At 36.9% G+C, this 23,960-nt stretch overlaps 1 protein-coding gene across 1 annotated transcript in view; it reads right to left on the bottom strand.

Annotated features, from left to right (window-relative positions):
• LOC140140926 (Golgi-associated PDZ and coiled-coil motif-containing protein-like) overlaps positions 1-23,960 on the bottom strand; it is a 48,804-nt gene that overhangs the window by 12,429 nt on the left and 12,415 nt on the right. The window contains exons 4-7 of the mRNA XM_072162686.1: positions 9,459-9,627; positions 8,565-8,657; positions 3,710-3,874; positions 2,879-2,970 (exon numbers count right to left, since the gene is read on the bottom strand). Of these exons, the coding sequence (XP_072018787.1) occupies positions 2,879-2,970; positions 3,710-3,874; positions 8,565-8,657; positions 9,459-9,627 (519 nt within the window). The remainder of the gene's footprint in view (positions 1-2,878; positions 2,971-3,709; positions 3,875-8,564; positions 8,658-9,458; positions 9,628-23,960) is intronic.

Raw genomic sequence — 23,960 nt, 5'->3', positions numbered from 1 at the left:
ATAATTTTGATTTTTTGAAATTCGCAATGTACACATTTTATGGCAAATGGTTAAAAATTGATATTTAACAGTACTTTTAAAGTAAACTTTATAAATCTGATAATATGTACTTAAAGCGTATGTAGGTGGGATGAAAAGCCGATGATCAATTTAAAATTTTGACCTTTAGTATTGAAGATATGGATTTTTTTCCCAAAACACCAAAAAAAATGAAAGGTCAAAATTTTCAATTGCTCAAATGATATTTTCAAGCAAAAAATTATAAAAAATTTCAAACAAAACTTTTCTTCTACATTTTCATTTTATAAGTGATAACAAAATTAATAAATCTTATTTTATGAAAATTCATATAATTTTCATACAACTTCTAATTTTCACTCAGCACTGATTTGACATTAAATATGGCATATATTACAATAAACCCCAACTCTAAAATTAAAAAAGAAAAAGCAAAAGAAAAAAAAAAAAACCAGCATTTTGCATCTCAGACCGCCTACAGGAAACAAACTTTTTTATTTAGCCTAAAGTATATTCAGATACCATGATGATCTCATAGAGTGCCGATAACGTTTGCTGTCTCCTCATTTTGGCCCTCAGTTTTCTTTCACGAATACGCCTATCGTGTCAAATAAAATGAACCAAGCAAAGCGTTAAAAAGGGAGAGTGGTTATAATACTCCTCTCAGACACGTGAAGTTCAATACCCGGCGTTGGCAACTTGTTTTAATAGTCAGCAAGATGTGCAGGTCAAATTCAGACTTCTGCTTTTCCAACAGTGAATTACATTGTGTAATTGGATAAATGAACAATAATGTTAAGGTGGTATTGGAGGCATTTTCTGGAAACTAGAAAATGATCTGAGCATGTTTTAAACAGGTTAATAGAGTAGGGCGAAGTACACTGACCAATATGCCTTTTGTTTGAAACAAATCGGACATACGGTTTTCATAATATTTCAATTGATATTTTCTTTGTATCTTATTGTTTTTATCAATAATCAATGTAGTTAATGAGCTAAAATGACTGTAAAGGCTCATTAATATGTAATTTGCGCCAATATTTTGCTAAAAATCAATGCATAAATGTTCAGGGTACTTTTATTTTGCATACTTTTGCCTTGAAACTTGGTCAAAGTGTTTCTAATATGTTCTAATGTATTATATAGTGAAGCCGCCCTCTAATTTGCATATTTGCATAATTAAATAGCTAATTTGCATAAATGCTAATTAATTATGCAAATTAGGCGGCTTGCTCATTAATTATGCATAAATTATCTGGAAGTCATTAGGAACACTTTGACCAAGTTTGAAACCAATATTCTATTAAATAAAAATGTTACGAACATTTATGCATTGAATTTTAGCAAAATATTGGCAAAAATGATATGTTAATGAGCTTCTCCAGTCATTTTAGCTCATTAACTTGATTGATTATTGATAAAAACAATAAGATACAAAGAAAATATAAATTGATATATTTTGAAAACCGTATGTCCGATTTGCTTCAAACAAAAGGCATATTGATAAGTGTGCTTTGCTCTACTCAATTAATCTGTTTAAAACATGCTTAGAGCACTTCCATAATGCCTCCAATACCACCTTAAGGGTGGTCTTAACCCTGGAATTATGGAAATTTTTGGGCTTCATAACTGCAAAATTGTTGGTCTAAAGTACCTGGTATATATATATTTAAAATTGGCAAACACTTGATAAATTCTTCTGTGAGGTCAAATTTGGGCCAAAATACCCAAAATCACCCAAAAAGTTGTTTTTTTTGGCCCAAATTTTTTCGTTTAACATAACAAAAAAATTCTTGGGCCAAAAATTGGTAACCATTTATTTTGCTATGAACAATTATGTAGGAAAATATCTATGGCTGTATATAGACAAATCCAACAAGCCAAGTGATGGTCATAATTCATTCAGCCATTATCGGTAGTTTACCATGGTATTCTGTGGTGAAACTTGAATTTCTTGGTATTCGTATGTGGCAAAAAAAAAAGAGAAAAAGAAATAGACAGACACACCGACCCTGACTTAAGGGCAATATATTTTTCTTAAAGACATCTACTGCGTTGTAAACTTTCATCATTCTTTTGTGTACATGTAGCAATATTTCAGATGTGATGGACCCCGTCAATGTCGTGTAGGAATGTGTGAAATTGGATTAGTTTATAGTCAGGCATTACCTGCTTGAGAGTGTTATGCTGGGTTACTAGGGTATGAGTAACATGTTTTGCTTTTATATTGACATCCGAGGTCTCAAATTTTTTGTTTTGTTATAATAATTCAGGAAAGAAATACTTTGCACTACCTATGATGTTTCGTTACCATGGTAAAGCAAAAGGATTTACTGCCCGTTTCCGGGGCCCTTTACCAATTGATGTGGACATAAATGGACCCCTGTCCACAAATACCTCCTTTTCACATACCACATCACAAATATTTTCACAGTCCAAAAAGATTTATCTGCATTATAATTTAATCGGTGATACTGTATTTTTACTTGGGAGGAATAAATGTGACGCGATCAAGCAAAATCAGTCAGAAGTCAGAAATATCAATTTTGAGATATAGCCAAACATAGGAAGCATTTCCTTTTGTTTCCTATTGTTTTAGAAACTCTTTAACTGATCATATCTTTTGAAATGTTTGACAAAATTCAATGGGATTTTCTGCAAAATGTAGCTTTGTAAATGCTGTTTACAATCCTATTAGAAACTGAAAATTGAATATGTCTGACTTCAGACTGATCTTGCTTGATCACACCACAAATATGCTTAGGCTAAATAAGAAAAACAAGTTTGTTTCCTTTAGGCTGCACACACTTTGTTTTTGGTAGCAATTTTACCGCATTTTCAAAACTTTTTTTTGACTTACCTGTAGCCATTCTCATCGTAATACTCTTCATTTTCGTCTTCACTGTCCGAGTCAGGCGCTACAAATTGTACTTCTAAATTTATTTCACCTGCCTGTAAGGCAAAAAAAATTCAACAACAGACAAGCTTAAGCTGATTTCTACTATAGTCCTGTATGGTGAAATATATTTGATTAATCATGCACTTTTGATGAAAGCATGAAATACGGCAAAGTTGAAGAGTTTGAAAGTCTAAATAATTCTGTGCATGGGGCCAAATAATTTATTTCAAGATGGCCGACGTTTTCAAGATGGCCACCAATAAATACTCTTCACCTTGGTCTTTACTGTCCGAGTCAGGCACTACAAATTAAAGACAACCTTAAACTGACGCAACCCGTCTGTAGGAACAAATACGAAATACAAGTTTAACTTGATGATGACTACATATTTTACCAACTTGAGAAAACAAACAAGTTAAATATGTTGACTATTATTGTATCACTGTGATTTACGCACGCTGATATATATCGGATTACAAACCCCGTATAGACCCCTAAAACCCAATACAGACCCCTACGTCTCCCTACAATACACCTGAAACCCAATACCCCTAAAACCCAATACAGACCCCTACGTCTCCCTACAATACACCTACCTGTTGTGATAATATATCAACAGCCTCTGCATGCTTAGATTCTCTAAGATCAACCTCATAGTATAGTGTCTCCAACACATAGACCATCACATCTATCTCCCCCATATAGATCCCAATACCCCATATAGACCCCTATACCCCATATAGACCCCTATACCCAATACAGACCCCTACTAACTACCTACAATACACCTACCTGTTGTGATAATATATCAACAGCCTCTGCATGTTTAGATTCTCTAAGATCAACCCCATTCACAGATAGTATAGCATCTCCTACATATAGACCACCGCATCTATCTGCAGGTTGACCATCATGGATTTCTGATATTAGGATTGGTACGCCATGTTCCTTACCTCCCTGCAACCAAAGAGAGTAAATTATTTATATTATAATATTAACCATGGAAATACTGACTGAGCTAAATTATAAACACTACAAGATTCTTATTGTGACTGCCTGCACAGGTACATCGTCGTCAAGGTACCTGACTGGTGCACACAAAGTACTTACCTAGTACTGCACTGGTACTACACTGGTATTCCCCAGGTACTGCACAGTTCATATTCATATATATTCATATATTCATATTCATTCATATTCATTTATTTCCATAAAAAACTGACATTCACAAAAACAATCAAATTAAAAATTTACAGATAACAACACATTATGGAGGAAGAGGCTAGAAGGCCAATAAGGCCAGATATATCGCCTCCCCTAGAAATTATAAAGTTACAAATAACATTTATACAAAAAAATCAATCAAACATCACATAAAAAAGGAATCACTAACCAAAAGACAAGACAAGGGACGGTGCTCAAAGATAATATATTAAGTATATTTTGAGATTAACATTTCTTTTAATTGATAACGGAAATGTTTAATAGATCTGGGAGAGATACCAGCCAAGTACTTTGGCGATGGTGTACCTGTGCAGGTGGCCCCAATAGGAATCTTGTAGTGTACTTATATTTGCTATGTAAATACCAATCCTCTTTTTATTTTTGATTGGCTTGGTGGGTATTTGAAATAAATGGGCTACTCCATTTAAAATCCACACTATCCCTGTGGAAGATTTTGGAAATATTTTCCACAGGGGAGTATGAATTTCAAATGGAATTAACACATTGGGCAGCACCATTTGAATTTCATACACCCTCTGAGAAAGATTCAACCTGAGTCTTTCACAGAGGAAGGATGAGTGTCAAATAGAGTTGGTTAAAGTGCTTGTTCCATTTGAAATTCACTCTCCCCCTCTGGAAGATATTTCCAGAATCTTCCACAGGGGAGTGTGGACTTTAAGGGCAGTGTAATGGGAGAGAACATGGACTTTTTCGAACATCATTATTTCTTAATTATATGTCAAAAGTATATAGAACTATACATTTTTGGAAAGGAAATGAGTCAAGGAATCCCATGGTGATGTCAGATTTGTTCAAAAATCTCGAGTTTTTGAAAAAATCACAAAAAATCACTTTTTTACCCCAATTTTTTTGTGACAACTTAGAAAAAAATCCGTTCGGAGTAAAAAAAATTCAGTTAGCTTTTCATAAAGAAGAGACATGAACTTAGGGAAGGTTTTTATTTTTTTGTATTTCTTCTCTTTTTTTTGAAATATTGAAAAAAACATGTAAAAAAAGCAATTTTGTCACTCTATTAAGCTAAAAATGGCACATAATAGTGTATATTTTTGTTTAAAACAAATATTTTGAAAAAATGAAAACCTTCCCTAGGCTTTGATGTACACTAAAGCGATAGTGCAAAAGTTTACCTTTTGCTTGCATATTTTTCAAGTTATCTTGTCACAAAAATCGTGCAATATTGTCAAAAGTGAACTCTGAGAAATCGACGTTTTAGTAAAAAAATGTCAAAATTATGCACAAAACGTCCTTATATTTTAAAACGGTAAGACTTTCCACTTGTAAAAGCTGTATCTGGTGCATGGTCTAAATATGCATCTATTTGCACCAATAAATCTATAATGTCTGCTTTCAGTGCGCCAAAATTCAAAATAATTAAAAAATCTAAGTGGCATTTTGACTTCAAATTTTTGTTTTGTTTACACCACATTTGCTGGCATGAACAACAAACCGAATGCGCCTATACTGCGTTGGATATACAGCAGCAGAGTTGCGCCAGCGTCATGCTAATTAATCGAATAAGCAGTAATCACAATATTTCGCATTAGCGCATTTCTGACTCATTATTTCCGCCAATTTACTAAGCTGTCTTGAGCCATGTGACTTTTAGAGTTGAAAAGAGTGAAACAAATCAAGCAAAAAATACGAGTAAATAATTAGCAAGTTGTATTTTATCAGTTTCAAGTGAAAGAATACATCTTAGTGTTGATAAATATCAATAAATCTCAAATTCGGGCGTGAACGAATGTGTCTTCCATTACTCTGGCCTTAAATGGATTATCCCAATGTAGGCATTATGATGCCACCAGGATGCTTCAAACAATAATGGCGTCAGTATGACTACCTCCCAACAGCTCCCCATTTTACACCTGGGTGGAGCGGGACAAGCAACATACATGTCTTGCCCAAGGCTACAAACAAAAGATATTGGCTGTGACGGATTCAAACCCACAACCTTAATTATTGTCTTGTATTTTATACAAGTAATTGAAAGTACTTCAAATAATTACTATTATATCATACTAATAAACCCATGGCCTTTCTCATGGGTGTGATATAGGCCTAGAGTGTGTCAATCTGAACCTGTAGGGACTTCTGCACACCTTGAATATTTAGTATTAATAGGCTTAAATAAAAAACAAGGACCGTTGGTAACCGTAGCGGTCCCTGCGGGACAAGGAATTCAATTTTGCAGTGTTGGTGTCTTTGAAGCAGGTTTAAGTTTGACCCCTATTTTGACCTGTAACCCCTCTGTGAGCTTAACCGTAAAATAATGCCAGAAAGGGTATTTCCATCCACACCAAAAAAAAAAAATCAAAATTTGAAAAATTGTGTTGGAAACCGATTTGGACACTTTTGATGTCAAACAATTTTCGGGAAAAAGCGTCTTGACATCGAAAGTGTTCGGAAACCGATTTTGGACACTTTTGATGTCCAAACGATTTTCGGGGAAAAAGTATCTTGACATCAAAAGTGTTCGGAAACCGATTTTGGACACTTTTGATGTCCAAACGATTTTCGGAAAAAGCGTCTTGACATCAAAAGTGTTCGAAACCGATTTCGGACACTTTTGATGTCCAAACGATTTTCGGGAAAAAGCGTCTTGACATCAAAAGTGTTCGAAACCGATTCGGACACTTTTGATGTCCAAAGCGATTTTCAGAAAAAAGCGTCTTATCATCAAAAGTGTTCGAAACCGATTTCGGACACTTTTGATGTCCAAACGATTTTCGGGAAAAAGCGTCTTGACATCAAAAGTGTTCAGAAACCGATTCGGACACTTTTGATGTCAAACGATTTTCGGGAAAAAGCGTCTTGACATCAAAAGTGTTCGAAACAGATGTCGGACACTTTTGATGTACAAACGATTTGCGGAAAAAAAGCGTCTTGACATCAAAAGTGTTCGGAACCGATTTCGGACACTTTTGATGTCCACACGATTTTCGGGAAAAAAGTGCCTTGACATCAAGTGTTAAATTCCCTAATTTCCTTAATTCTTGTCAATTTCCTTAATTCACCAGAATTTCCTTAATTCTCTTCAATTTCCTTAACTTCCCTCAATGTTCCCAATTTCCCTCATTTTCCCAAATTTCCCTTAACTGCCCTCTATTTTCCCAAATTTCCCTTAATTCTTGTCAATTTCCCTTAATTCACCTGAATTTCCCTTAATTCTCTTCAATTTCCCTTAACTTCCCTCAATGTTCCCAATTCTCCCTCAATTTCCCCTCATTTTCCCAAATTTCCCTTAAATTCCCTCTATTTTCCCAAATTTCCCTTAATTCACCTGAATTTCCCTTAATTCTCCTCAATTTTCCCAAATTTCCTTTAATTCCTGTCAATTTGCCCACAAAATTAATTAATTCACGTCAATTTCCCTTAATTCACCAGAATTTCCCTTAATTCTCTTCAATTTCCCTTATCTTCCCTCAATGTTCCCAATTTCCCCTCATTTTCCCAAATTTCCCTTAACTGCCCTCTATTTTCCCAAATTTCCTTAATTCTTGTCAATTTCCTTAATTCACCTGAATTTCCCTCAATTTCCATTAATTCTCTTCAATTTCCTTAACTTCCTCAATGTTCCCAATTCTCCTCAATTTCCCCTCATTTTCCCAAATTTCCTTTAATTCCTCTATTTTCCCAAATTTCCCTTAATTCACCTGAATTTCCCTCAATTTCCCTTAATTCTCCTCAATTTTCCCAAATTTCCCTTAATTCCCCTCAATTTTCCCCAATTCCCCAATTGCCCACAAAATCAATTAATTCACCTGAATTTCCCTAATTTCCCCACAATTGCCCATTCTCCCTCAATTTCCCTCATTTTCCCAAATTTCCCTATAGGCCCTCTCCCTCACCAAGTAGTACCATAGCCATGCGACAAACGATGTTGACGTAACAGCATTTTTTAGAAATTGTTGAAAATCGTGTAATGCCCCTTTAATGACCTAATTAGCATATTTGGGATGAAACTCTTTTCCAGTATGGGGCGGTACCTGCCTTCCCCCCTCACCAAGTACCATAGCCATGCGACAAACGACGTTGACGTAACAGCATTTTTTAGCGTTTGTTACTAACGGACAGACGGACGGACGGACTAACGGAGAGACATGGTGACTTATAGAGCTGCTACCCGCAGCTAACTACCCGCAGCTAAAAACAAATTTGTTTCCTGTAGGTGGCTTAATGATCTAAATGCAAAATAAAGTGTTCATTAAATTATTTTCCAGGATGTAGGTATCATTATGCTTCAAATCAGTTATTTATGTAAAATCAGTGCAGAGTAGGTTCGATTATGATCTAATGTTAGATATGAAGATTGAAAGTAAGAACAAATTACTATACATCCATGAACTGTATCTTTTTTAAAGACTCTTCTTCTTTAAGATGGTACAGACAAGGACAGACTCACCGTAATTGACATCCCCAGGCCTTCATCTGGTTCTTTTACTAATAAGACGCTCCGTACATCTCCAACACCTCTGTTGTTTAATGCTGCTTCATGCTGAATAAGAAATAATAAGATACATATAAATGATAATGACAAAATTTACACTTGGTGTTTTATACAGAGGTCAAAGGGCATTCGCTATTTTAATCAAATTTCAAGAAAACTGGGCATGGTATATATCGGAAACTATATATTCAGAAAACTTGCATCTCCAGGAAGAATTTGACATGTATTTTAATCAGATCGGTGAATGTTGAAAAATTTGACCCCATGCGTAAAGGTCATTGGCCTTGATTTGTTTCTAACATATCTCATCTCCCAAATAAACATCTTAGATTAATGAAATGATTGACTTTTTGTTACTTTTATCAGGTGGAATATGTTGAGGTACTTTTGCATATTTTGATCATTTTCAAATTCTTATACCATTATCCCCCTGGGAGGACCCCTTTGGGCACATTTATATTTTAATTGGCATTTACTAACATATTCATCAGAGTCAGACCCATACAAGCTAAAATCAATATCAAATATAAAGTGAGCTCCATTTCCCACTCGGAACCCCTCCTTCCATGACAAGCTCTATCTATTCTAGAACTTCTATCTCTATGTATACTTTGATCAGCTCTTAATAGGTGGGAATTATTCGGTTTTTGTTACTGCACGCGCAAATTCACAAAAACACACGTCATTCACGCAAAACGCACGGTTCTTGTAGGTGCTGCGCCTAGCTATGTGTACGCGATTCTGTATCAATCCACGATGTTATGAGTCCTGCCTATTACGAGCTGATGAGAGTACAGATGATTATCAACCCTGTGATCCCTCCCCTGAACAAAGACTAATAACACTCACATGACCCGGTGGTAAATGTGGATATTGTCTCTTGGAACCTCTCCGTCCACGGCAAGCTCTTATAACAGTTTTATGTCTATGTAGATGAATCTCAGCTTCAAGTTGGTTCCACAGTTTGTCGTGTTCTGGTCCCCGTAAATCTCTCCCTAGCAACTGGATCTGTTGTATTCTGTATGGCAAAGAAAACAAAAATATTATAAAGAGTAAGCTTACAAAGAGCTATAAGCTATTTTATAGTGAGCACGGTAGCCGAGTGGAATGGGTTCCGACTCATATACTCGGAAGGTTGCAGGTTCGAGCCCTGGCGATGCCATCATGTTGTGCCCTTGAGTAAGGCACTTCATTTCGATTACTCCTCTCCACCCAATTGTGTAAATGGGTATCAGCCTTCTTAAATGCTGGGCAGGTAACAGACTGGCTGGTTCAAAGGTAGAGTTCAAGGCTGGCCTAATCGCTAACAAAAGTGAGATGGGCACTCTGTCCTGTAAAAAATGCATCCTGCAAAATATTCGCCTCCTTTACCTTAAGTTTACACAACAATTGTGCAATTATTTTTGTAGATATTATGTCATAAATCCAATACACATACTTATTTTATTCCCTTTACTTTGAGTATGAGTGGCAGTGACGTAGTGAGGGGGTTAGGGGCACATGCCCACTTATCATCGGTTCTGCGCCCCAACAAGTGATGAAAGTCAAACTTTTTGCACGCTTCGCACGCATTTCAGCACAAGATCATTTGAAAGATCATTATTTAAAACCGATATTCAACTTCATTAAAACCAAAATTAATTAGTGGTGGTTCTATTTGCGCAAATTTTTTCAATTGTTTAAAGAATGGAGGCGTCATTATGTAACCTACTAAAATTGGTGGTCCCTAATGCCCCACTTTACCCTACTCATTATACAACCAAAGATGCTAAAAATAAATTAGGATATTTGGATAAACTACTAAGATGGAGTTATATTGGGTAATTTATACAAGCCAGGCAAGGGATATAATGCGGCAGATTTGGCATGCATTTTGGTTTAACTTTTAGGTAGTATTTTCCAGAAAACTGATTTAGAGATGGGGCAGGTTTTTGTGTATAATTATTTTGGGAGTATGTTTTCGAAAACCCAGCCTCAGATTCATTTTATTTCAATCATAAAAACACACACACAAAACAACAGAAAACAGATGGGGTGGGGTGGGGTAGGAAGGTGAATATGAATGAATCAATGATAACACTTCTCCCCTTCAATATGCCAGAAGACCCTTCCCTTATCCAATAAAAAACAAACAAATAAACAATATACCCCTACCCCTGTGGCATGCTGGCTGATTTGGTAATTTTGAATTTTAGCCTTTTTGACCATTTGCATTAAATACCCCTGTAAGTCACCTTCCCCTCTTGCTTATTGCTCCCTTTGGACAAGTCCTGACTACACCAATATGTCTCCCCTCAATATACCAAAAGACCCATCCTTTAGCTAATATACCAATAGTCTGTGCTTTAATCATGATAATGGCAGGAATAAACCAGGTTATACATTTTGTACACCATGTGTATCCTTCAATATAGAAATAGCCCATAATAACCTGGTATAAGTTGCCCCACCCAGTGTTCTGCCAGCGATCAACTATACATAGGTGATACAGAGTAATAAACTAAATAAACTAATGTGTATCCAATGAAATCAGGCAATACTGGTAGCTTGTCCCCCCCCCCCCTGCTAGTGGTTAACCATACATGTAGGTGATATACACCAATGTATAGCCAATCAAATCAAATAATATTGGTAGGTTGCCCCACCCCCAGTGTTCTGCCAGTGATCAACTATATGCACAGGTACAGGTGACTATACACCCATGTGTATCCAATCAAATCAGGTAATACTGGTAGGTTGCCCGCCCCCAGTGTTCTGCCAGTGATCACCTATACATTTTGTGATAAACATTAATGTGTATACAATGCAATCAAGAAACCTGAGCAACAGGTATTGTATCATTGGTCAATCAAGTAATCAATTAGTAAAGTGAAATATTAAACCTCTACTTTCATAACACATCAAGTAATCAGGATGATGACCATTTTGTGGTTTGAAACGGAGCTGACAACACCACCATGGCTAGACTGGCTTATTGCAGGATTCCTGGTATATCCCTATGCTATATAGGAATAGCATTGGTGTTATACTTGATTTTGTTTTCATGTAGTACACAGATGACTGTAAATGGACAGGACAATAATGGGACAATCAAGTGTGTCAATGAGGAACATAAGCTGTATGGAAATGAATCTTGGTACTATAGAAATGTAACAACATGTCACATGGAATGCCCATCTAATTGCACCTGTACCTTGGATGATGTCAACACCATAATCAGTAACTGCACAGATGGACATGTGTCTGAGACGCAAGTTTTGTATCCACCAGGTAATGTGAATCGGCTCTACTGGGATAATAGTACTTTGCATAGTATTAAACCAATGGCATTCGCAAGGTTTGGTAGCAGGTTACAAAATTTGGATCTGAGTCATAATGCATTATGTGAGATACAGCCTGGTGTGTTTGCAGAACTGACCAGTCTGAGGTGGTTATACCTGGATAACAATGCATTACATGAGATACAGCCTGGTGTGTTTGCAGGACTGACAAGTCTGGAGAGGTTATACCTGTCTAACAATGCATTACATGAGATACAGCCTGGTGTGTTTGCAGAACTGACAAGTCTGGAGGTGTTATGGCTGGATAACAATGCATTACGTGAGATGCAGTCTGGTGTGTTTGAAGGACTGACACGTCTGGATAGGTTATACCTGTTTAACAATGCATTACATGAGATACAGCCTGGTGTGTTTGCAGGTCTGACAAGTCTGGAGGGGTTATACCTGTCTAACAATGCATTACATGAGTTACAGCCTGGTGTGTTTGCAGGACTGACAAGTCTTGAGGTGTTATACCTGGATAACAATGCATTACGTGAGATGCAGCCTGGTGTGTTTGCAGGACTGACAAGTCTTGAGGTGTTATCCCTGTCTAACAATGCATTACATGAGATACAGCCTGGTGTGTTTGCAGGTCTGACAAGTCTGGAGGGGTTATACCTGTCTAACAATGCATTACATGAGATACAGCCTGGTGTGTTTGCAGGACTGACAAGTCTTGAGGTGTTATACCTGGATAACAATGCATTACATGAGATACAGCCTGGTGTGTTTGCAGGACTGACAAGTCTTGAGGTGTTATCCCTGTCTAACAATGCATTACATGAGATAGCACCCAATGCATTTGGATCATCGAGGAACCTAGACATACTGTGGATATCTTATAATAAGCTATCCAGTCTCCACCCTGACACATTCCAAAACCAAACTAGGCTAACAGAACTGAATCTTAATCATAACCAACTCCATATTCTTCCAGAAAACATTTTTCTCAGCTTGACTCAAGTAAGGTATTTAAACCTTTCTGAAAATAAATTGAATCAAATTCCAATGCTATCAAACTGCACCTCTTTAGTAACAGTAAACTTGAAAGAAAATCCACTGCTGTGGATACACAGTAAAGTATTTCTTGGGTTAAATGAAAGTGTTAACTTGTTTGCCACCAGCCCTGGAACATGTTGTTATGCATCACTTATTCAGTGTAGCAGTGACGTCCCACCTTCTCCATTTCTAACGTGTGCGCGCATGTTGACCTTTGACATTCTCCGCATTATTATGTGGATAATGAGTGTCTTTGGCATTCTTGGAAATATATCAGCTCTTTTTACCAGATTCAAGCATAGGCTGCAAAGTAATAAAGTCCAGTTTCTTCTCATCACAAACCTGTCAATATCTGACCTCATAATGTGCATATACTTGATTATTTTGCTTTCAGTAGATGCATATTATGAAGATTTTTTCCCATCAAGCTCTGAAACCTGGAGAAAAGGTGCATTGTGTAGGTTTGCAGGAGCCTTATCTGTGTTATCCAGTGAGGCTTCAGCTTTCTTCATAACACTGGTAAGCATAGATCGTTTTCTAGGAATAAAATACCCATTTGGAAGTCGACGCTTGGGCACTAAAATATCCCGTTTAATAGTGACTATGCTCTGGTTGGTGGCATTAAGTTTTAGTGTAACCAGCTATGTATTGTCAGGACTAAATTCTAGAATTTATTCAGTGTCGGAGGTCTGTGTTGGACTTCCTATTTCACAATTAAAGTTTTATAATGAAAGTGATGTCATCATCAATATTGAACGTCCAGCTCTTTCTATCCCCATTCCAGAGAAAGTATCACAGAATACATATGAAAATAGTGAAGTGTCCATGTACCTGTCCATTGCCATGTTTACAGGTCTCAACCTTGCTTGTTTCCTGATTGTGGGTTTCTGTTACACAGCCATTTTTATCACTGCTAGAAAAACAAGCAGAGCCTCTGGACGCTCTGAAACAGTGAAGGAAGAAATGCGCATGGCTAGGAAAATGTCTCTTCTTGTCCTCACAGACTTCTTTTGTTGGGTACCAATTGGGATAGTATCAATTCTTGTCCAGGCAGGTGCGATTGAAGTAAGCCCTACGGCTTATGCCTGGATAGCAACAATTGTGCTGCCAATCAATTCTACCCTCAATCCATTTCTGTATACCTTGTCTGGGTATCTATTTGACAAAGAAAAGTGTCCATGTTGTAAACGTGGAGGAGAGGAAGAAACTATCCCCATGAAGGAAATTGCACAACAAAGAAATTAAAGAACAAAAAAAGTCAGACAGGCTTGAGATCAATAATGAATGGCAAAGAAATGTGATTTGAAGTTGAGTACATCATGATGTCAAAAAGCTGCATTTAACTTTATATAGGGCTAAAAAAAGGTTTGTCTCTCAAACCTGCACACATAAGTACATGGAAGCCATCCTATTGCAAATCCCTACATGTATGCACTGGGCCTTTTTTACAGCATTTTCTTCCTTCCTTCCTTCCTTCTTTTTTTTTGTTTTTGTTATTAAAACCAACAAAACATGAAAAATCAGGCTAAGATATCTTCTTTCATAGCATTTAGCTTGTTTTTCTGGCAACTTTTCAAAATGTTTGAAAGAAACCTTTTGGTTTGCTTTTTTGTTGCCTTGGCTATAGACCAGCGTTCGAAATTTTGGTTGTCCGGTTGCCTGGGACAACTAAAAAAGTCGCCGGACAACCAAAAATACTGATTCGGTTGTCCGCCGGACAACCATAAATCTAGCCAAAAGTCACATTTGTAGGCCTACGGACAACCAGAAACTTAGACGGACAACCAGAAATTGTAATCTGGTTGTCCGTGGGACAACTATTTATTTTTCCTAAATTCGAACACTGCTATAGACTATTTTTAACTTACAAATATCATTCTGTGATCACAAATGATATTGTCATGTTAGCTCAAGAAAGTCGTATTTTCAATAATCAGATATAGCAACTAAAATGATGATAAAAGGAGATAAATGTTTCATTTTAATTTGCAAAAAGTATGTAAATATTTTATCAAGTATGACATTTCCAACCACCTTTGTATATTAATTGTATCATCTGGCAAAAAGAATAAAGACCGGGTTTACTTTGCTCACTGATATAAACTGTAAATAGTTAGCAATTATGATGCTCTTTATTTCATGATATTTTCAAAGTTATTGTTAATTGTATCTCTGGCACAAGCAAAACTGTAAATAGCACAACTATTAAACTACTAGTATAATACATGTACATCCACCTATATTACAATGTTTTTGAGCAGTTTCAAAAATCAATTAAACTGAGTCTAAAAAATTATGTGTTTTTATGGAGTTTACTTTTTTGTGTTTGGCTATATTACACAGTATCATGTACTCGGGTTGTTTCAAAACAGCATGTCAGTAGTAAGAACCGGCTGTAGAAAGTTATGAACATTCATGGGCTCATGAATAATTAATGATATGGGTGTGGCTAATTAACATATTTATCATGAATATTAATAAGGTAGATGTGGCTAATTAGCATATTCACACACTCATAGCATTATGACATCTGACCTTTAACCACTTCAAATTGACATCTGACCACTTCCTTCGGTTTAACATCTCAACTCTGACAACTTCCAGATTTATCATATTAATCGATTAGTGATTGATCTATCGATTATTGATTCAAAGGTTCACCAGAAGCATTGCCATTTTTAGCCAGAAATGACATCATGTCCACAGAGGGTGCTATATTTAATACCAGTTCTGGTTGACCTAACCGAACTTGTGACAGCTGACCACTTCCAATTGACATCTGACCTCTGACCACTTCCACTTGATATCTGACCTCTGACAATTCCAATTGAAATTTGACCTTGTGACCCATTGTGATGAATTTTATTATGCAATTGATGCATTTCAAGAAGCAATCAGTGTGAATCGGTCAGATGTGGTGTAGTGGCGGTGTAGGGGTAGCCTGAATCCTTCTGGCCTCTAATGGCGTTCGAGGACTGGAGGATCGAGTCTAGTATAGGGGTGTGTAGGGTGAGAGGATGGAAAGTGGAATATAATTAAGTGGAGAAACTAAATAAAATTGCCTGCTTTGATTCGTCAATAAATTTTAAGCCTCTAAAACCCCTAAGCCTCTACATCTACCCTTAAAAAGAGGATGCTAAAATCACAAAATATTCCTTTAATATGAATAATAAAACTTGATTTTCTGATAAATTGAGGTATTTGTTGCCCAAGTCATATCCCAATATTAGCATTAGTAGATCATTAAATTTAGCAGGGCATACAATATGTGGTGTGATCAAGCAAAATCAGTCTGAAGCTGGTCATATTCAATGTTCAGCTTCAGTTTATTATTGGATTGTAACAAGCAGGGTTGTAGCTACGCTGGGCGGTGGCGGGCGGCCGTACCCGGCACTCTTAATTTCCACCCGCCACTCAAGTTAATTTTGAGCCCAAATACCCGGCACTCCGGTCTCAAATGTTTCAAAATCAATGAACAATCAGTATAAAAATGAGCAATTCTTATCAAAATTTCAATGTTCTTACCATTTCATATACATTTTACCCGGCACTAAAATTTGCCTAGCTATAACCCTGGTAACAAGCATTTGCAGAAAACCCAATTGCAATTTAAGAGTTTCCAAATAAGAGGAATATATTGACCTTAGGTGACAAAAAAACTCAAATAGCACCCCTTATTACCTAGCTGGGGGGTTTACACCCCCCAGCTAGGTCTTTCTTTCTTCTGTCAACAAATTTCAAAATGCTTCTCCTCCTACATGTTACACCCTACAATTACGTAACTTGCACATGTACCAGCTATATCCAGTGGCAGTGCCCATAGGGTGCAAACAGAATTGGGGTCAAAAGTCATTAAGGGGGCATTTCCGGTATTTAACCAAATACTTCCAAAATGCTTCTTCTGCCACATATTACATAGCACAATGACGTCACTTACACATGTGCATCGGCTTTACCCAGTGCCCATACCTTGCACACAGAATTGGGGTCAAAGGTCATTAAGGGGTAAAATCTTACAATTGCATTATCTGGACATCTGTAAGGAGTATGGGGCTCAAACTCGATACAATAAATCTCATGACCAGGGGAACATTTTATGGGGTCAGGTCAAAGGTCATGCAGAGGTCAAATTTTAGAAACGCATTTCCTGGACATCTGTAAGGGGTACGGGCTCAAACTTGGTGACAACAAACTTAATGATCAGGAGAACATGTTGGAACACTTTGCAGGGGTCAGGTCAAAGGTTATCTGGGGTCAAATCTTTATAACTTCATTTTCTGGATATCGGCAAGGGGTATGGGGCTCAAACTCAGTGACACCAAATCTCATGACTAGGGAACATTTTGCAGGGGTCAGGTCAAAGGTCATGTAGAGGTCAAATTTTCTAAATGCATTTTCTGGACATCTGTTAGGGGTGCATGGGCTCAAACTCCACAACAACAAACTTACTGACCTGGGGAACATTTTGGAACACTGTGCAAGGGTCATGTCAAAGGTCATCTGGGGTCAAATCGTAGAATTTCATTTTCTGGATATCTGTAAGAGGTACGGGGCTCAAACATGGTGACAACAAACCTCAAGACCAGGGAAACATTATGGAACATCATGCATAGGTCAGGTCAAAGGTCATCTGGGGTCAAATCTTAGAATTGAATTTTTTGGACCTCCACAACACCAACATGCCCCAGCTAGGTTTGTGGTCTATGACCACCATTTGCCACTAGTTCTCCTTGAATTTTTATCGTACATTTTATACAGCATCATGTGTTGATTGACACATGTCTTTATTTGTGGCTCACAAACTACTTTGATTGCACTATATGGATCCATATATATCTATAGTGCTGAATGATGAATTCTGTACAATTGCCTGGGTAGTATAGACCAGATGTATGTACAGTAGTGTGCATCACAAATCAGAATTTTGTTGTTCTTTGCTTGCGCAGTTCTCTACACAAAGTGCAGTGGGTTGCTGTAAAAAAAATTTGTGATTTGTTTTTACATTTGAAAGCAAATGTGAAACAAAATATATTTGAAATTTTTGGTTTAAAATTTTTTTTTTAAATAAAATTAGCTCATTATCATAATGAATGTGTAAATTAGACCCAAAAAAAGTTTGAGAGAAATAAAAAATACAAAACATTTCATATTTCATTGAATAAATTTCACCAAATAAATTTTATTGCTTAACCCTAACAGTACCAGGTACTACAAAATACTAATTGATATGCACTGTGCATGCATGCATCCCAGGTGATGTGATGACATAATCACCCTAAAGTGATATATGCAGGCTTTCGCTGGCCAGGCAAGCAGAAGACGTGCGGCTAAGTGTTGCCGGCCTAGTGCTTGGCATGCGAGGGGTCTCAGGTTCGAATCCCACCCAGAGCAAACAACTTCTTTCTTTCTTTTCTCTCTTTATTCCTTCCTTCTTTCCCTTCCAGTCGCCAAAAAGCCCTTAGAACATTAGGGTTAAGTTTCATCGAATAAATTCCATGGGATAAATTTCACCGAATAAATGTCATTGAATAAATGTTTTTGTAGAAATTTTATCACAGACATTTTATCGAATAAATATTACCACATAAATTTCATTGGATAAATTTGATTGCTGCACTATCCCAGCTCTACACTATGATTCGTCTCAAGTGAACATTAATGCCTCTCAGTGGCGTAGCGACAGGGGGCATAGGGGCACATGCCCTGGACGCCACCCTTAGGGGGTCTCGAGACTTTTCCATTTTCTGAGTGTCCACAATGTTCGAGTTCTTAAAGGAACACTCCAGCAATCACAACATTATGCCTTATATGTTTAGAAAAACAGTTATCAAGCATGAAACACATGTTTTTATTCAAAACAGTGGCTAACCCTCCACAAGCCCTCAGATGTTTCGTTGGAAAGATCTCTCGATGTAAGGTCATTACTAATTTCTTTGAGTGAATCTCTATTAGCCTTGCCATAAAAGGAGAACTTTGTCTGGGGTCTAGGGTAGTGAAAATTTTGGGCAGGGCTCAAGATACTAGGGTAATTGGCCCCTGAATTTCACAAAATAGCCCCTGTAGCAAATTGTACAAGAAATGGGAACTGTGCTTCATGGCTTTGGTAGATTCCGTTAAAAATACACCCTCGTAATCCAAAAGTTATTTTGAGCCCTGGCTTATGGGTGACGTTCTGATTGGCTATTTCAACTAAATCACAGGATCTCATTGGCTATTTGAATCTGATCATTGAATCTAATTGGCTTAATCGTGCCCAAACAAATACGAGGCAGTTTGCTTCAAACTTTATTGTTCTTATCCTGGGGTTGTTATACAAAAGAATACTGATAATTATGACCTTTTTTACAATGTAGGCCAAAGAAACATAATCAATCGTATCATGTTTAAGCTTTTACACAAGAAAACATAAGCAATCGTATCACGTTTATAAGCTTTTACGACAAGAAAACAATAATATTATGTTTCAAAGGAACAAAAACAGGGGGAGTAGATAGATGTGACAAGTACCACCACAGGAAATCGTACCGCCATGATACTATTTCACTGTGCCAGTGAGTTGAGCATTATAATCAAGATTTATTATAAACAATTAGCAAGTTGCTTTCAATGGAGTGGAGTGCGATATGATACAATGTTTAAACTTTTTCGACAAAGAACGTAAGCAATAATATTATGTTTCATAGGAACAATAAACCGACTGAGTAGATTTATGTGACAAGCAGCACCCTGAGAAATCACGCCACAGTATTATTTCACTGTTCCATTAAGGGGCTGGGCAATAATTATGAACCGGGGGTGGGGGGAATTGCCAAAAATTGATTGACTCCCCCTCTTGGGCCCATCAAAATTTGCTTGCCAACCCCCCCCCTCTCAGCCTGCCAAAAATCTTTGTCCCTCCCCTTTGCACATGCCAAATTTTTTGGATTTCAATTTGCAAACCTTAAATAGTCTGCATAAGCATGTTGTAAGCGTAGTGAGCAGGAAAATTTGCATATTTTAAGCATTTCCGTTTAATTCCGTACTGTTTTCCTAAAACCTTTTTAACATGTTTTATTCAAAAAGCGCCCCATGAATGTGTGCCAAAAATTGCTTCCCCCCTCTCGGCTTGCCAAAAATTGCTTGCGCCCACCTTTCGGCTTGCCATTGTATTTTACAACTTGACCTTTGACCTCAGTATATGACCTTCAACACTACCAATAGATGAGGGTACGCATAGTTCAGCTATAACCCAAGTTTGATATAAAATTGGATAGATCACCCATATTTATTGGTCGAGCTACATCTTGTCCAATATTTTAAAATATTAGCGAGACCAATAAATATTGGGCGTCAAGCATCCAATTTTATCATTATGTTTTGGATCCAATATTTTCACACATTTGGATTCATCAACACATAACAATGGTTGCAATAGGATTTGAACTGTTCATATGAGACCAAATTTACAAGTTGACCTTAAATGACTTTTGACCTTAGGATATAACCTAAACCTTGAACCCCACCCAAAAAAAATGTAGCCAGAGTTTCTGACCATGGCCTACCTCTCCTGAAAATCTGAAGTCAATCCACCTATCCATGCCCAAGATAGCATCCGGAGGGATGGACAGAAGTATGCGCTCGGTACTCGCTTCGCTTGCAATTCGAGAGGCGTCACAGTTCGTAGAACGGGGCTAGTTCAAGTTTAGACTGATGTAATGGCCCTTTGGACTAATAAGTTATGAGCATTTTCTGAACCCCATAAATCCCACAACCACCCTCCCCAGGCTAAAGAGAATTTTGTCATACTTGAATTACATGGGCTAATCTGATGTTAATATGTATGTGGTGAACGTTTCTATAACAGCATTAATTTACAGCAAATTAACAGCTCTCACAGTATAGCGCCACTGATTTACTTCTCCTACTTAAATTACATGGGCTAATCGACTGTAAATTATGAGATGAACGTTTTTATAAGAGGCAATAATTCACAGCAAATTAACGGCTCTCACCTATAGCGCCACTTCTTTACTTCTACTTCAATACATGGGCTAATCAACTGAAGTAAATTTATAAGAGGCATTAATTTACAGCATATTAACGGATCTCACAGTATAGCGCCACTGATTTACTTCTACTTGAATTACATGGGCTGATCAAGCCATGTAAATTGTGATTGAAATTAACGGTTTGTACAGAATAGCGCCACTTCTTTTAAAGGGAACTTGCTTCATGGGTTAATAGAAATTAACAGCTTTCACAGTATAGCGCCACTTCTTTAAAGAGAACTTGCTTCTCATACTTGTACTTGAATTACATGGGTTAATAGATATTAGCAGCTTTTAGAGTATAGCGCCACTTCTTTAAAAAGAGAACTTGCTTCTCATACTGGAATTACATACATGTAGGTTAGATATATATGCTTACATAGCCTGCTAGCTGGTTAACCCAAAAGCTGTGTATTTTAAGACAAATAAGATATTTTAAATGAATTTGAAATTTCTATACTTACATGTAAGTAGAGAAATTAGCTTCATGTATTTCAGTGGGACTTCAACTTTGTCAATAATGTTGTTTCCATACCGTGGAAACATGGCATGTTGCCTCAGGGGGTCGACGCTAAGTCAGGTACCGTGTGAGCAAACTCAAAAATAGCGCATAAATAAGCGAGCGTACACTAAAAGAAACTTGGCGTAAGATAAGCGATGTCGCCAGGTCTGTACGCTGTACCGGCGTCAGCTGAATTCGAGTACGCTTAGAGGGCACAGGCATGGAAAATTCCAATCTGTGTATTAATAATCTAAGGTTGTTTCCTTGGGTTTTTTTATTTTCAGCTGCTTAAGGGGTCATTTTTTAGATCTTGTACAACCCCTGGTTGGGGAATATTTTGACTGTATCAAGAGAACTGATGAAACACATGTTTTGATAAAAGCGTTTTGTATTTCCATTTGGTTGTACACCAAAGAACCATCATGGTAAAATAAGTTGTCCGACGCTAGTTGGATGCTAGGATTACCAATAAGCCAAACGCTGCTACTATCTCCTTACCTTTGTTTTTTTTATGTCAAGCATATCTAGGCATTAACAGCTGAAATCTAGGAGATAACGCTGACAAAACTTCGGCCAGGCACAAGTGACCTGGTGAACGAAGAGGGTCGCTATAGATAGCTGGTCGGGGAATTTTTGCAGGACAGTCAAGTGTAGCCAACAATCGGGCTTATTACCCTGATCAGAACCGACTGTAACAAGGTCTTTCTGTCATGGGTCACCTGCCCCACCATTACCAGATGAGTCACGGGGAGAGCAGAATTAATGTTTTTTTTTCCTTCCCATGACTTCTCTATCCCATGACTTCTCTATTGATGGTCTCTCGCAAAATTACCCTAGCAGAAATTCTATACAGCAAGATGTGTATCAAAAGTGTATCAAAGTGTATTAAAACTGTATCAAACAGCAATTTAATACAGTTTTGATATACAAAGGGTGTATTGAAAATGTATCAACTGAAAATATAAGGTATCAAAACTGTATCAAATTGAACTTAGTTAATTTTTGAACTTAGTTAATTTTGGCCATGCTTGTGGTGTATCAAAAGTGTATCAAATTGGACTTTGCAGTTTTTCAGTGTATGTAAAGTGTATCAAAGTGAACTTTTTGGTGCTAGATGTATATCAAAAGTGTATCAAATTGGACTTTGCCTGTTTTTTAGTGTATGTAAAGTGTATCAAATTGAACTTAGTTAATTTTTGGTGGCTAGAGGTATATCAAAAGTGTATCAAATTGGACTTGGTCAAATTCTGGCTGCCTATAGTGTATCAAAAGCGTATTAAATTGGACTTAGTTTATTTTGGGTGGCTAGAGGTATATCAAAAGTGTATCAAATTGGGCTTTCATAAACTGACCTTTTGTAGTGTATCAAAACTGTATCAATAACTGATCACATGTCTAGATAATGACTCATCATTTTCAAATTTGCCCATGTGGCATGTATGCAGTTAACACCAGGATTTGCATTTGGAAATGTACTGTATGTTAGAGTAAATTATGGTGTTTTATTTATCATGATGAAGATACAAACATGCTTGTAGACTGCACATTTGGTTACAATGTAGTTGTAATCAGGGACTGTGATTAAAGAGGAAATATCTTACTTTGTTCTGATAAGGTAAGCTTACTATATATTATATATAGGGCCTCAATGTATATGTATTAAGCATGAATATAGCACATGCCTGTATAGTAGATTGGTAGCCTTTTTGTCTCTTTATTGAGGGTAACAACTTCAGTGACAAGCACTGCTTTCCAAGCAGGCCCTCTGATGTATGTATGTTCCATTTTGGTTGGGTTTTGCTTCTTTTTGCAAGACTTTCTCACACATTTATCCTATTTGCGTTGTAATTTTGAACGTTGATAGGGAAAGTGCATTGAGCTGCTCCGTGATGGGGAAAGTGCTAGAGGTCAGCATTAGCAGTAGAGGGCAGTGTTGAATTTGAGCTTGATTAGACTAATTTCAAAATTTGACCTTTGACCCCTTCACTTTGGGGTCATTAATGTTTGCAAATATGTTTAGATCATGTAAGGATAATTCTTGTTGAATTTGAGCTTGATTGGACCAATTTTGAAATTTGAAAAACTGTATCAAAAGTGTATAAAAACTGTATCAAAAGTGTATAAAAACTGTATCAAAAGTGTATAAAAACTGTATCAAAAGTGTATCCAAAAACTATCAAAAGTGTATCAAAAAACTATCAAAAGTGTATAAAAACTGTATCAAAAGTGTAAAAAACTATATCAAAAGTGTATCAAATGGCATGTATCTAAAATAGGGCGGTCCCACTGGCCAGCATTAGAATTGGAACACTGATTTGATACAGTGACATATTTGATACACTTTTGATTATAATTATGTATGAAATGTGTATGAAATGAAAGGATCAAAATTTCAACGCTAATTTGATACAGTTTAAATTGGAACGCTGATTTGATACAGTAACATATTCGATACACTTTTGATATAAATTATGTATGAAATGTGTATGAAATGAAAGGA

Source organism: Amphiura filiformis, chromosome 19, assembly GCF_039555335.1.
Source record: "Amphiura filiformis chromosome 19, Afil_fr2py, whole genome shotgun sequence".
Classification (NCBI taxonomy): Eukaryota; Metazoa; Echinodermata; class Ophiuroidea; order Amphilepidida; family Amphiuridae; genus Amphiura; species Amphiura filiformis.
This window is presented reverse-complemented; position numbering and strand designations above follow the sequence as displayed.